The 15,148-nt window shown below is 50.2% G+C and overlaps 1 protein-coding gene across 1 annotated transcript in view; it reads left to right on the forward strand.

Annotated features, from left to right (window-relative positions):
- Positions 1 to 1,538: 1,538 nt before the first annotated feature.
- The window catches only part of XPO6 (exportin 6), a 50,442-nt gene continuing 36,832 nt past the window's right edge, over positions 1,539 to 15,148 (forward strand). The window contains exon 1 of the mRNA XM_083872166.1: positions 1,539 to 1,632. Coding sequence (XP_083728292.1) covers positions 1,630 to 1,632 — 3 coding nt within the window. The 5' untranslated portion in view covers positions 1,539 to 1,629. The remainder of the gene's footprint in view (positions 1,633 to 15,148) is intronic.

Below are 15,148 nucleotides of genomic sequence, written 5' to 3' on the forward strand. Positions count from 1 at the left end.
GGGCTGCTCAGCCCTAAGCTCCTTGTGGAGCCTGGGGACAGTCCCAGCCCCACAGATGGTTCATTCCCCCTCCTCCCGGTGTTTAATCCTCTAAAGGAAGTGCCAGCCTTTGCAATGTCCCCACAGGGCTGTTCTCTCCCTCTAAAGCCCCTTAAGCCTCCAGGCTGAGCCACCTCTGGTCACTGCAGGTGAATTTGGGAACCATAAGGAGTACATTGATCTGTATCAGCCTCACTGGTTTGGAGCTCCAGTGGTTCTCAGCTTCTTGATTTTGTGAGGCAGCTGTTAGGGACTGGATTTCAATTTTCCTAACATTAATCCCCTGGATTAATGGGTCTGGATCTCCCCTGCTGATGTCTCTGCTTCTGGCCAGGTCAGGCAATGGAAAAGTGATGGTCACAAAGAGCTCCAGGCTGAGACAACCCCGGGACATGGGAACAGCCAAAGGGTTCCACACCATGGAGCTTTGTTGTCCTTGCTGAGGAGGGCTGGAAGGGTTGGGGGTTTGTGTCACCCTGGTTCATTTAATTACTTAATTAGTTACACGGGCACAAAGCCAGGACCCACATCCAGGAGGCTCCTCAGGGGGCAGGAGGCAGCACAGGCAGTTCTGGGGGCTGGGCTGGGGTTGAGATCCAGGGCCAGATCCAGGGCCAGCTCCGGCTCCAGCTGCAGGCTCAGGTCTGGGTCCATTCCTCTCCTCATTCCTGTCCCCATCCCATCCCTATGCCATACCCTTCTCATCCCCATCCCCATCTCTATTCCAATTCTATCCTGCCTCCATCCGTGTCCCTATCCCCATCCTATCCCATCCGCATCCCATGCCATCCCCATGCCATCCCCATGCCATCCCCATCCCCATCTCCATCATCTCCATCCCCATCTCTATTCCAATCCTATCCCACCTCCATCTGTGTTCCTATCCCCATCCTAGCCCATCCCTAACCCATCCCCATCTCTATTCCAATCCTATCCTGCCTCCATCCGTGTCCCCATCCCCAATCCCATTCCCATCCCTATCCCCATCCACGCCTCCATCCCGTCAATCCCAAGCCCCGCCCACAACGGGCGTATCCAATCATAGCCCCGCCCACAATGAATAATCCAATCCCCTCCCATTTCCTGCCGCGCGGGAAAGATCATCTGGCGCATGCGCAGTGCCGCGGGGGCGGGGCCAGGCGCACCCCCGGGCGTGCCCTTCTCTCACGCCCCGCGAGGCGCCGCGCCCTTTTCCAATATGGCGGCGGCCAGCGCGCTTCACCGAGCTGCGCATGCGTAGAAGGCGCTTCCCCAGCTCTGATTGGCTGCGGGCGCCGGTGAGCGCTTCCGGTGGGAGGGCGGGGCGGGCCCGGGATGCGCCTGGCGTAGCCCCGGCACCGACACCGGCCCCGGACCCGCGCGGGCCGCGCCGCCGCCGCTCCCGCCCGTCCGACCGCGGCGCTGCCCGGCGCCCCGGGGCTCCCCGTCCCGCCGGCCGGGGGAGGCCCGGGGGCTGGGTGCCGGCAGCTCTCCGGTGCCCGTGGCTGAGCGGCCGGCGGGGGCTCGCCGGTGCATGGGCGGGCCACCGCCGGCCATGAGATGAGCAGAGAGCGGCGTCCTGCCTAGAGCCGCCCCGGGGCCGCCGCGGCCATGGTGAGCTGGGGGAGCGGCGGGATGGAAGGGAGGAAGAACGGGGGGGATTGTCCCGGGACACCGGAGCCCGAGGGGCGGCTGCACCCCCGAGCCACATCAGCCACAGGATGTAAAACCCAGGAAGGCACAAATTCCTCCTGGGAGTGTCAGGAATTACAGGTTTTATGGCGTGAGGGTGAGGAGGGGGTGCCCAGATTTGCTGTGGCTGCCCCTGAATCCTTGAATTGTCCAAAGCCAGGCTGGAAATTGGGGTTTGGAGCAGCCCGGGATGGTGAAAAGTGTCCCTGGACGTGGCAGGGGGTGGAACGGGATGAGCTTCAAGGTCCCTTCCAATCCAAACCATTTGGTGATTAAGAATCTCGGGCCCTCCCGGCCTCCAGTTCAGCCTTGGGTGAGCTGTAGGAACGGGCTGGATTCTGTTTTCTGTTCTGTGATACAGAACTGGCCTTCAGCTGCCTCGGGGACACACAGGGGCTCATCCAGCCCGCTGGGATTTGCACAATCCCCTGTTCCCCTCAATGAGGAGCCGCAGGAGAGGTGGGAATTGCCTCCAGGGGATCAAGGTGCTGCTCACTGCCACCATCCCTGAGCTGCTGTTCTTGTTTTCCCCTTGTTCTACCTACAGGGAGACCTGATATCCTAAAATTTATTGGGATGACAAAGGGAAGTCACCAACGTGGCCTTTGCAGGGAGCGTGGAGCTGCTCCTGGGCTCTGTCTTGGCTCAAACAGAGAACCCCACTGAGCACAGGCTGGAGTTTCTGGCCAAGTTCTCACCCCTTTCAAGCTTAACCTGCCCTAGGTGGTGTAAGATCAGGCCTTGCACCCCTTTTCTTCTGGGATTTGGGCTCCTGGTTTTGAATTTCTTCACTCAGGAGCTGAGATAACCCCATCTGCTCACTGTGTGATGTGCATGATTGGTGTTTTATTGAGACTTTGATCTCTGTAGCCCCTTTGTTGAGGTTCTTTAGCCTCTTGGAGAGGCTTTGCTGGGTTGGGCCGTGGTCTCCTCAGTTTTGCTGGGCTGGGACATGGTCTCCTCAGTTTTGCTGGGCTGGGACATGGTCTCCTCAGTTTTGCTGGGATGGGCCATGGTCTCCTCAGTTTTGCTGGGCTGGGACATGGTCTCCTCAGTTTTGCTGGGCTGGGACATGGTCTCCTCAGTTCTGCTGGGGTGGGACATGGTCTCCTCAGTTTTGCTGGGCTGGGACATGGTCTCCTCAGTTAATGCTGGCAGTGTTTGTGGTGGTAGCCTGTGGGTGTATGGCTGAGGGTGCTCAGGGTGGGCTCCCGACGTGTCTCAGCTCTTTGTGGGTTTAGCTTCAGATATTTTTGAGGTGGATTCTTCATAGTGAACACCCCAGGAGCCAAAAAAAAGGTGAATAAATGGTTTGCAGGGCTGAGATGTACAGTTCCTACTGCAGGTGAAGGACTCGTGGGTTCTCTCCTCATTTCCCTGTGGACACACACATTTATCCTCCTGAATTACACCTGCTTTTCTTTGTTTTTTCCCCCTTGTACATCCCACTGTTTGTCTCAGCCACAAGTCCTGCCTGTGTTGAGTGGAGGAGCAGCCCCTGGGCTGTGCTGCAGGATTTACTGTTGTAACTCATCATGTGCCTCCTGTGCAAGATTTTCCTTCTGTTCCCATTTCCCTGGAGGCCACAGATGGGCCTGTTCTGCTGCCTGTGCACCCTCCTTCCCGGAAACAGTTGGGAAAGTGTGAAGATGAGCTGCTGGGAGGCACAGAGGGAACAAATAAAACATAATTCAACTCTGCTCCAGGATAACAGGCTGCTGGGAGCAGATTTTCCTTAGTGGGATTGGTACGGAATGGAATGAGCAGAGATGAATTAGAGGTTGATTAACTGGGCAGGAATTTGGGGAGGAAATTGGGAATGCAGTGATGCACAGTGAGCTCAGGCACTACAAATGTTGTAGGACAAGGGCTGAGTTGCCACTCATGGCTCAGAAATTTTAATGCCATTGAAAATTTGGGTTCAGAGGGAGCTTTAGCCCTTCTCTCCTTTCAGAGGGTGTTTGCAGAGAGCTCTGTGAGGTGGTTTTGGGGCTGCTCCTGCCTGCTGTGTGTGTAAATAGGAGCTTTTCCTGAGGGAAAGGGGTGATGGTGCTGTGGTGTCTCTGCAGGGAAAACAGGATATTGCAGAATCCAGGTGGGTTTCTGTGCAGTTCATCTGTAAACACACAGAGCTGATCCAACTCCAAGCTTTTCTTCCACAGATCACAAATTATCATATTGCTTCCTCCTCACCTTTTAGGATCCTTTTAGGATCTAAAGGACCCTTTTAGGATCCTTTTAGAGGATTTTATGACCAGCTTCAATGTAAATATTGTTCATGGAGCTATCCTTGAAGGGATTTATTTTCTGCCTTTGTCCCATCACTCTTTCCTTCACCTTTTTTTCTTTCCACTGGTGAAGATGAACCATCTCTGTAGCCCTGGGAGCTCAGCTGGGGCCTCCTGAGCAAACCACTCACCTGGGAATTGCAATTGCATTTCCAGCAATGCTGGAATTTCAGTGATTGCCTCCTATGGAAATGCATTCTTCAGTTACGTGGGATTTATATCCTGCCAGCAGCTAAAACAGCTTAGGAACAGGGACTTCCAGGAAATGCTGCTGTGTGAGCTTTGGGATGCTGGAGAGCTGCAGCCAGGCTTCTCCCAGAGCAAATCTCACTTCCAGACAATGGCAGTGGCAGCCCAGATCCAGGGAATGTCGTGTCCCTGCTCTGTGTGAGGCACACTGAGCTGCTGAAATGGGAGCAGGCAGTGGGTGTGTGCAGCCTGGATGTTCCTGAGTTTCCCACAGCAGCATCCTGCCTTTTATTCCATAATCTTTCTCACCACCTCTCCGTGTTTGAGCAGGGAGTGCTGTTGTTCTCTTGTGCCTGGAGCTGCCTGCTGATGGTTCATTGAGGGAGGAGTGGAGTGTGTGTGGATTGCAGGTAATGCTGGTGAGCCCTGGGTTATCCTGGTGCTCGTGGTTGCCAAGGAGCTCCTGCTCAATTACCAGAATAGCTCCTGTTTATTCCGTGTCAGCCTCGCTGAGCTGGTGGCCCTGGGGCTGGCTCAGCCTGTGCCTGTCAGCCAGAGCTGCTCTGGGGAGCCCTGCTGCTGTCTGCAGGTCACCTTGGGGATGTTGGGACAGGAGGGAGCAGCACCTTTGTGCTCCTGCAGAGCCCCTTGGCCTGGCTGTGCCATCACCCTGGGGACATTTGGGGTCCACGTGGGCTGTGCTGGCTGTCCCTGGCACAGGTGAGCTCAGGGGTGCTGTGTTTGTTCCCTGTCCCTGGCACAGGTGAGCTCAGGGGTGCTGTGTTTGTTCCCTGTCCCTGGCACAGGTGAGCTCAGGGGTGCTGTGTTCCCTGTTCCTGGCACAGGTGAGCTCAGGGGTGCTGTGTTCCCTGTTCCTGGCACAGGTGAGCTCAGGGGTGCTGTGCTGCCTGTCCCTGGCACAGGTGAGCTCAGGAATGCTGTGTTTGTTCCCTGTCCCTGGCACAGGTGAGCTCAGGGGTGCTGTGTTTGTTCCCTGTCCCTGGCACAGGTGAGCTCAGGGGTGCTGTGTTCCCTGTCCCTGGCACAGGTGAGCTCAGGGGTGCTGTGTTCCCTGTTCCTGGCACAGGTGAGCTCAGGGGTGCTGTGCTGCCTGTCCCTGGCACAGGTGAGCTCAGGAATGCTGTGTTTGTTCCCTGTCCCTGGCACAGGTGAGCTCAGGGGTGCTGTGCTGAGTTCAGGAATGATGTGTTTGTTCCCTGTCCCTGGCACAAGTGAGCTCAGGGATGCTTGTGCTGGCTGTGCCTAGCACAGGTGAGCCCATGGGTGCTGTGTTTGTTCCCTGTTCCCCGGCACAGGTGAGCTCAGGGATAATGTGTTTGTTCCCTGTCTCTGACACAGGTGAGCTCAGGGGTGCTGTGTTTGTTCCCTGTCCCTGGCACAGGTGAGGTCAGGAATGATGTGTTTGTTCCCTGTCCCTGGCACAGGTGAGCTCAGGAATGGTGTGGTGAGTTCAGGGATGATGTGTTTGTTCCCTGTCCCTGGCACAGGTGAGCTCAGGAATGCTGAAGGTGCTGTGAGGAGATGGGGATGATGATGCTGCACAGGCAGGAAGTGACGAGATGGGCTCGGCTTCACAGCGAGGTTTTGGGATGGAGAGGGAGCTGAGGGTGTTATCTCCTCCCTCTGTTCCCCAGCAGCATCAAAACTCCACCCCTAAGCCTGAGGTTCTGTCTGCTCTCAGTGCATCCCCTTCACGCCCAGTTAAAATAAAAGCCCACCCTGTGTGGAGCCCTTCTGACTCAATCAGCTGCTGAGCAGAGAAACCAGAGAGTAGGAACTCGGAAGTTCCGGCCTCAGCTCCAACATCTGGCTTCCTTTTTTGGCCAGCAAGTCACAGTGTGACTTTGTGTGCTCCCCTCTCAGTTATCTCCCCTCTAATAAATCCTCAAACTGGAGATGATGATTAATGCTGGTGAACTTTCCCATCTCTGCAGCAAGGCCTGGGTAACTCTGGAGATGAACCAGGAATGGGGTTTCCTCCAAAAGCAGAGCTTTTTCTCAGAAGAAACAGCTCATTTAGCAGAGTGGTTGCACATAATCCCTTCCAGGACCTATAATAATTCCAATACATCCATATTTCAGAGACCTGGATAGCTAAATGTGGGCTGCAGGAGGACTAGAAGCTATCAAGGCAAAATTGTTGAGCCCCCAGGTTGACTAAAGGAGCTCAAAAAGCTCATTTCCACTGGCTGTTGCTGATGGATGGCTGGTGGTGGTTGTAATTATTTCAGCAGAAAAAGCATTAAAATCTGGCAGGTAGCACCGAGCTCATGGGTTCAGTGCTGTGCAGAGATCACTCCATAAAGAGGGACCTGAAAACTCCCAGAATTTTGGGTTCAGTTGGGTGAATTAATTGCACACTCTTAGGTGGTGTCATTTAGAAATAAAGTAGCTGCTGTTCATGTTAATGGATTTATCCATTAGTGTATGAAAAGTAGAAGAAAATGTAGATTTGAGCTGTATAGACTCTGGTAGAATGTGCCCCAAAATCCTTCCAAATCATTATCAGACAGCAGATATTTCCTATCAGGGACTATATTTGTATTTGGGTCACTGCTGCCTTGGCTTTCTCTGCATCAACATGGCAACCTTCTTGTTTGAGAGGAAGAAAAGAATGAGTTTGCTGCTTTGTTTTATCAAAATAAAATGTTTAGGCTCCCGTTTATATAGGATAATTTTTGGAATCCCATTTCCAGCGTTTATGAAGCGTGCAGCATGTTCTCCCTTGTAGGCCTCGTTGTTCCATCCAAAATGTAAATATTAATATTTTGGTAGAAGAGAAGCAGTTGGCTTTTTCCCTGATTCTGATGGTCAAGGAGTTTCCTACTCAACCAGGCACCCCCTGGGGTTTATTTGTGAGTTCTCTGTCCTCTGGAATTTTGGGATGGTGCAGCTTCTCCTGGGCTAAGAAGCACCTACAGCTTATGGTGAAGCAACTCTTTTCCAACCTTACCTTCCCTCCACACACATTTAATTCCTTTCTTTATCCATGTTTCTCTTTTCTGTTTACACTCCAGGATACTTTCACTCCACCAGAACTATTCCAGGCTCTTGTAGCAGCACCACAAATTCCTTATTATTTTTTTTTTTCCCCTCTGATCTTGCCTGACCCTTCTCCTATGTGGATCATTCCCAGAATTCCGTTTCTTTTCCTATTTCCAACCCTTTGCATTCACGCTCTAAATTATCTTTTATTTGTTCCAGCATCTCCAAGCTTGTGGCTGGATCTCTGTGTGTATTTTTAGCATTTTGACTTAATATTTTATTAGGGCTTTAATTGCAGCGTGGAGTTCTTCCCAAGAGGGATTGTCCTGGTTCCTTTTTGTCCCCCCTTTGGAGAAAGGAGTGTGCTCATCTGTTTTGTGTACTTGCCTTGTCAGGATGCCAAAGCCAGCGTTGGATGCAGCTTTCCAGAGGGGAATGAGAGTTTTCTTTTTTTCTCCTTTGGAAAGATGTTTTGCCTGAAAAAAAAATAAATCCGTGTTGTGCTCAGCTGGTTCCCTGCTGCTTCATTGAGTAAGAACAGAGCAGGTTTCTTCTGCATTGCAATTCCACCTTTTCTTTGGGATGAAGAGCAGTTCCTTCCATGGAGGTTTGGCTCAGTGGTGGTTTCTCTGGTGTTTAAAATCAGGCACAGCAAAAACCAGCCACTTGCCATGGCTGCATTTGTTGTTCTTCATCCCATTCCCTAATCCTTTGGTTATGGGGGGATAAAACTATATTTTTCTACAATTCCTTGGCTTTCTTTTCAGGTGTGAAGGAGAATAAAGTGATCCATGACTTGTAATGATGTGGAGGTGTGAGCTCAGTGCTCAGGGGGCAGTTCCTGCTCCCAGCCATTCCTCTGATCCCAGGAATTTCTGGGTTTGGGAAAATTTCAGGGGGAAAAGGCAACTTTGGCTTTCAAAAAGCTGCTTTTTCCTGTTTTCTGTTGATGCTGGTTGGGTCATGGTGACCCTTTTGGGTCCCTCAGGACAAATATCCCCAAATTGGCCCAGCAGAGTCTCCTGTTGGGAACAGAGAAGGGAAATTTCCCCAGGGATTGAACACCCAAAATGTCCCAGAGCTGCAGGGGATGAGCAGCAAAGGGCAGTTGTGAAATGCCCCAAAGTGCAGAAACATTGCAGATGTCAACATCTTGTTTTTTTCTGTAATTGGACTGGATGTTCTCCCTGCGTGAGCTGTCCTTTGAAAACATTTTAATTAACAAAAATCTTAGTTATTCCCGTGGTGTTTCCCATGGTAGTTTCATTATACACTCTTAAATGCCCAACACAAGTTTTAATGCTCTTGCCAGGAATAAAATTTAGAATATCACAATTTTTTTTTTCTTTTCTTTGACAAGGAGTGAGGATCTGAAAATTCCATATTCCTGCTTGGAAATCAGGTCTGGCTGTTGTAATTTTGGATAAGGTTTAATAATTGTATTGGATAAGGTTTAAACCTGCCCCCAAAGTTTGCCCTAAACCTTGCCCGTTGTGTAGCCAAGTGTTGGGATGGTTTTTCCCCATGGGAATGGGATTAATCCTGCAGAAATGGATGTTGGAGAAAAACCAGCAGGATTTGCTTTCTGGAGTAGAGGTGCTCCTTTAAGAAATATGCTGAATAATTGTTTTTTTTTTTTTTTTTTTCTTACATTCACTTTCTTTTTTTGCTTGCCCTGGTGCTTCCCATTTCCAGCTCTGCATATGTGCATAATTCCAGAGACTCCTTCACTTGGGGCTACAAACAACTGTGATTCAGAGCCTTTCCCTGGGTATTATTGGGACTTGTCTGGAGGCTGAGATAAATAAGGGTTTATTTGTGGCTCTGCTGACAGTGAAGGATTTGAGAAGTGTTTTTAAAAATCTCTTTGTGAATCTTGGACTCCTTAGAGCTGCTACACAACCACGCCAGGTTCTTCATTCCTGTCACTTGGGCATCTTATTTTCTTCTTTTCTTGTCTTCTCTCTGGTCAAGGGAGGTGCTACGTTTCTCCAAGTGGAGAGGAAGAAGAGTTGGGTATTTTTAAGTGTCAGATTTTCACCTGTAAGGGCAGGAAGAGGGTTCTCTGTAGGAAAAGTCATCAAAACCACAGGAAGGACCTGGAGCTGCTTGAGAGAGTCCAGGGGAGGCCACGGAGATGCCCCAAGGGCTGGAGCCCCTCTGGAGCCAGGCTGGGAGAGCTGGGGGTGCTCACCTGGAGAGGAGAAGCTCCAGGGAGAGCTCAGAGCCCCTGCCAGGGCCTAAAGGGGCTCCAGGAGAGCTGGAGAGGGACTGGGGACAAGGGATGGAGGGACAGGACACAGGGAATGGCTTCCCACTGCCAGAGGGCAGGGCTGGATGGGAGATTGGGCAGGAATTGTTCCCTGGGAGGGTGGGCAGGCCCTGGCACAGGGTGCCCAGAGCAGCTGTGGCTGCCCCTGGATCCCTGGAGGTGTCCAAGGCCAGGCTGGATGGGGCTTGGATCAACCTGGGATGGTGAAAAGTGTCCCAGCAGGGCTGGGATGGAATGATCTTTAAGGCCTTTCCCACCCAAACCATTCCAGGATTCTGTGATAAGTGTGGGGTTTTAACAGACTTCAGCTAAGCACAGTGTGAGTTCATTGGACACTGCAGCTCATCTCTTGATTTCTGGACCATTGGAGTGAGATGATGAGGGTGTTTTTCCTAACACCTTTTACAAATACTTTTTATAAGGATTTTTTTATTCCCTTCACAAATACTTTCCTCACCAACTACTCCATTCCAAAGGATTCCTTGGGATCTTTTTTCCTGTTAAGAAGTTGGGTTACTTCACCCAAACCTCTGGAGAAATTGTCTCAAAGTGAGTGAAGCTTCATTTGAGGCAGCCCTGTGATCCTGCCTGATTTGTTTATGTGGAGAAAAGGGAATTTTTGTTCCTTGGTGCTGGGGCTCCTGCACAATCATTGCCCTACAGGGAGGATGGGATCTCCCTGCAACTCTCACAGTCCAGCAAAAGGAGAGTGTGAAGTGAAAGGGGTAATGCAGCCTCAGAGGTGTGAGTTTCTAGACTTCACTGGGGGCAATTTCAGTCAATTCTGAACCGAGACGAGCAGAATCACTTTGCAATGTTTCAATATCTGGAAGCAGCTCCAGCCCAGCCCAGCACCCCTTGGCAGATGCTCAGCTGTGTCTGCCTGAAGAGCAGATCTTGTTTGGCTGCTTTTGCTGATAACCCGCAAAATGAAAAGTTCTTATCATTGGTGGCTTAAAAAGTGGTGGGGAGCAGCTGAGAACTGGCTGAGCCCAGGGTCTGCTGGGGAAAATCTGATTGTCAGATTTAAGTTGCAAGTCCAAAAAAATTACTCCAGAGCCACCACTGCTTTGCTGTGCAGGGTATTGATCCTGAGGAATCTGCTTTGAGTGCTTCTGCCTTTCTCAGCTGTGTATTGTCATTTTAGCAACTGCTTGTTTGGGAAAATACTGAGTTTCTGAGCCCTTTCCAGCAGCCAAACCACAAGAAATCAATTAGGAAGTCAGCAGCACGTGGCCAGCCGCCTTTCCTGGGCGTCCGGGACCCAGAAATGTCTTCAGCAAGCTTTGCTTGGAACAGCACTGTGCCTAAACCACCCTTTCTTGGCTTATTCCAGCCTGCTGGGATTGTTTTATTCCTTTGCTGGGTTTTTAAGAGGATTCCTGTTGTGCTGAAGGCACAGGGTGGGTGGAGGACACGCTGCCTGCTGGGCTTGGTTATGTGGGTTAAGAGTTACTGGGTTAGAAAGAATCATAGTCAGACACTTGAGCCTGTTAATCAAAGTTCAGCCTTCAAACCTGATGCCTTGGTTTAACTGAATCTGCCTGTCCAAGAAGGGTTTAAGAAATCAGATCCCTTGTGTATTGGGAAAGGTGCTGATTACTGGTGGGGCAGGCAGTGTTCCAGGTAAGATGATCTCTGGTGCAGAGATCAGCCTGGCTCTGCTGGCTCTCCATGGCCTGTTCCACACAGCTCTGCTCAGCCTCAGGTCCTGCTGACTCCTGAGGTGATATTTAAATTAAACACTTTGATTCCTGAAGTGCAGCCAGGTTCCTGAAGGGGGGAGTTGTCCAGGCAAGAGGGTTTTGAGCAGCTCTGGAGCTGCCCCTGAGCTTTGGGACCTCAGGAACACGCACAGAGAGAGGATCATGATGCCTTTGCTCCTCTGCCAGTTGCCTTGAGGTGTACAACAGCAATCTGTGACTTTTATCCTACAACTGAAGCAAAAAAAAAAAAAATACTACAACAAGTTTTCAAAATTTCTGTGTTAATGATGTGCTGAAATTGTGGTCTCTGGAATGAGGGAGCCAGGAGAGGGATCAGCTCTGCAGCCAGAGCTGTCTTGCCACAGCCCCAGGAGCTGAGCAGAGCTGGGCCCAGTCTGCTTTCGGTTCTTGAAACCACAAAAAACATCTCTGAGGTGCAAGAAGGAAACTGAGAGGGAGGGCTGAGCCCTGCTAGCATCAGCAGAGCTCTGCTGTGGGCTCCTCGTCTCAGAGCTCTGATAAGAGACCCTGGCAATGAGGGTGAGCCCCCAAATTCTACAATTATTGGTGGAAAGGGTTAAATATGATGAGTATCTGCCTCCCTGTAAGGGTGTGTTTATCTTTTCTGGAGGATGTCTTGGGTGTCCTGCAACTTTTTTAAAAAAAATACTTCATAATTCTGCTTTTCTTGCTAGAAATAACAATGCACTTCCATGAATTTTACTGCCCTGAGTGACCCAGGGCAGTCCCAGGGGCTCTCCAGGTTTTTGTGAGCAGGCTTGAAATGACCCACAAGCCTTTCTGAGAATGTTATTTCTAATCTACCTATTCATGATTTTGTTGTGTTAGGGCTGGGGCAGGGAGGGGCCCTGGAAGACACCCTGGTAATCCTTCAATGAGTAAATTACTGCCTCAGTACATGGAGATGTGAGTATTGGTAATAATATGTGCATCATTAAGTTAGGCTTGACTATAAATAATAGAGAAAGAAGAGAATTCAGCAGCTGGAGTGTAGCTGTTTGTATTTTTAGGTGTTTGACTGTGCTGTTAATTAAGTGTACAACATTGGAAGCAGAAGGCTCTGAGGTGGGAGAGGATGGGACATTGCAATTTGCCATGACAGGGTGATGATGAGTTATTTTATACAGGTGTTGTGGATGAAATGATGAAATTTCATGTTTCTTGGTGGTTTTTTTTTTTTTTTTTTTTTTTTTTTTTTTTTTTTTTTTTAAATTTTTTTTTAACCCTGTGCACTGGTTTGTTGGTGGCATTTTAGTAATTCCAGCTGGGAATTTTTCCATCAGCCAGGATTCTCATCACTGCTCCCCTCCTCTCCTGGAAGAGCTGCCCACAAGCTGGTAGACATAGCTGATAGTGATTTTTAACAGAGAAATGTGATAAAAATCTGAATCCTGATCACTGGGAGGAGGCTGGGCTGTGCTGGGCTGTGTGTCTTGCACTGGAAATGGCAGGAGAGGGGGGGAGTGGGTGGGATTGGGATGGAGAGACAGGCTCCAGAAAGTGAGGAAGCTGCAGAGAGGGATCAGTGCAGGCTGTGGGGGCTTGGTGGGCTGGGAGGTGTTAAATACAGGGAGCTGGGGCTGCACTGGGGCTGCACTGGGGCTGCACTGGGGCTCCAGGCACCGATGGATGAACAGGGTGGGTGTCAGAATAAAAACCGCGATAGATGCTGGAGGTGGGAGCAACTCCCCGACAGAACTCCCAGCTTTAAATAAAGAATAGAGATGCAGAAGAGGGGTTTGATCTGCTGTGAGGTGCAGCAGAGTCAAGGCTTTTCCTCCCTGCCACTGGAGGAGGTGTTGGGAGCTGGTGTGGTGGAAAATCCATCTCTCCCCATCAGGAGGGTGCTCCAGCACTGCCTGAAGGATGAAGTCACCTCTGTAACTGCAATTAAAATCTTACTAAAAAAAGCTCCGGAGAGGGAATGCCTTAAATTTGTCTTAGGGTGATATATCCATTTGCAAACACATTAGGGAAAAAAAACTGAGCAGACCTAACCCTTCTCTTAGTTGTCACCAGCCCCAGTTGCTCTATTTAGAGCATTGTTTTTGTGATGGATGCTCTAATGGCAGACATTGCAAGGTTAACAGCTTGTGTTTTTATGGCAAAGCAGTAGAGAAAAAAATCCTTTCAGAGAGCATAAAATGAAATAAAAAAAAAAAAAGAGGAAGTGAACTCTAAATGAAAGCACTTGTGGAGAAAATGGCTTTAGAAAGCACTTCCATGTCTTGCAGAATGAGCAGGTGCTTTTTTTTTTATGGTTGTGTTGGGTGATATGCAAACTAAAATTAGCGTTGTATCTGCTCTTCAAGTGCATGTGCAGTGTCTGAACTGCAGCCCAAGGATCACTGCTCTGTTGTTTGCTGGAGCTGGATGAGTAACTCCTTCTGCCCCAGTGCTTTAGTCATAATCTTCATCTGAGCTTGTGATGGAGTCAGCAGCAGGGTACAAAGATTTTGCTTCTCCCCAAGCCTCACTGAGGTGCAGCTGCAATATTGAAATGCAGGAGGTTGGCAGCTTTTTTTTTTTCTCCTTAATCAGCAGAAATCAGATAATGACTCATAGAGCTTAAAATATAACTGGAGGATAGCCCTGAAATCAGCCAGTGGGGTGGGCCCTTCTCGTGGTGCTTTGGTGGATGGAGAATGTTGGTGGATGTGCAGGTTCTTGGGAGCAAATCTCGTGTTTTCTGTCAGGAAAAGGAGCTGCTGGAGCTCATTTTCCTGGCTGGAGGAGGGCACAGAGGGTTGGAGTCCAGAGGTAACTGGAATGAGTAAGCAGCTCCACCCCTCATCTGATAATGGTGTGAAACACCTTTAGCAAACTCATGAGGGGACAGGGGATGGGGAGGACACAGGGTGACAGTGGCTCTCCCGGCCTGACCCACAGCAGGTCCTGCTCAGACCCCCTGGGAGTCCCAGGGAAAGCAGAGCTGGAGCTGAGCTTGTTGCTCGGTGTGGTGTGCACCCAGCTCAGCACTTAGAGCCCCCAGTTTTGGGGACACTCACCTGTGCCACACCTCCCAGAGATGCTATTTTGACCCAAATTCCAGGTCAGACTCTGGATGTGCTGCTGGAACACGGGAATCTGTGTCAGACTGAACCCTGCTTGCTTTCTCACCTCTCACTGCCTTGTTCCCCTAAAGGACATCACCTTTGGCCACAGGATCTGCTGGATTTGGCAGCCAGGACCCTCCCTGTGGGTCAGAACTCAGCTGTGGTGTTGAGGCAGTGGAGCAGGAGTGGATGGTGACGTGGCATCTCTTATCTCCTCTGCTTTTTGTGAGCTGCAGAGTTTTCATGGGGAAAGCTCGTGTTACCTGCTCTGCAAGCAGGACTTGGAGAACTGAGTATATTTTAATGGTTGGCAGGAGAGAGAAATGTTATTTTCTGATGTTTGATCCAGCCTTGGGAGGCACTAGGGGTGAGAGAGGTCAGGTTTGACTTCTGAAAGGGACTGGGAAGTATTTCTGTTTCAGTAGTTGCATATTTAGTAATGCCTCATAGAAGTGAGGCAAAGTGCCAGCCCTGACATAGAAAACTGGGGTAAATTCTGTGACTGATGGTCCACACTTTTCCTGGAAAACTTTGCAATTTGAAATCTGTGCATGGCCCAGAATTTCAGAGCAGAACCTGAACTCAGCACTGCTGGTTCTGTCTGTCTTTCTCCTCAATGCAGAGTAAACAGGGGAACCCTAAAAGAAAACAAACTGCTTGTTAACCTGGGAACAACACTAGGAAATATTCCAGGTACAGCCCTAGCTGGACTTTTATTGGAGTCTCACTAATCACCTTCCCCTGCAGCTCTGCACAGCCTGTGACCTCCTTATCTCAGTGGGCTCCTTATCAGAGCTGGGGGTGACCACTGGATCTGGGAACTTGAGGAATACCCAAAGGCAGGAACAAATGCAAGTCCTGGGTAAGTCCAGCTTGGAGTTAGAAAAGGATCCTGAGCTG

The sequence above is a fragment of the Zosterops lateralis genome, assembly GCF_965231275.1.
Source record: "Zosterops lateralis genome assembly, chromosome: 15".
In the NCBI taxonomy this organism is placed as follows: Eukaryota; Metazoa; Chordata; class Aves; order Passeriformes; family Zosteropidae; genus Zosterops; species Zosterops lateralis.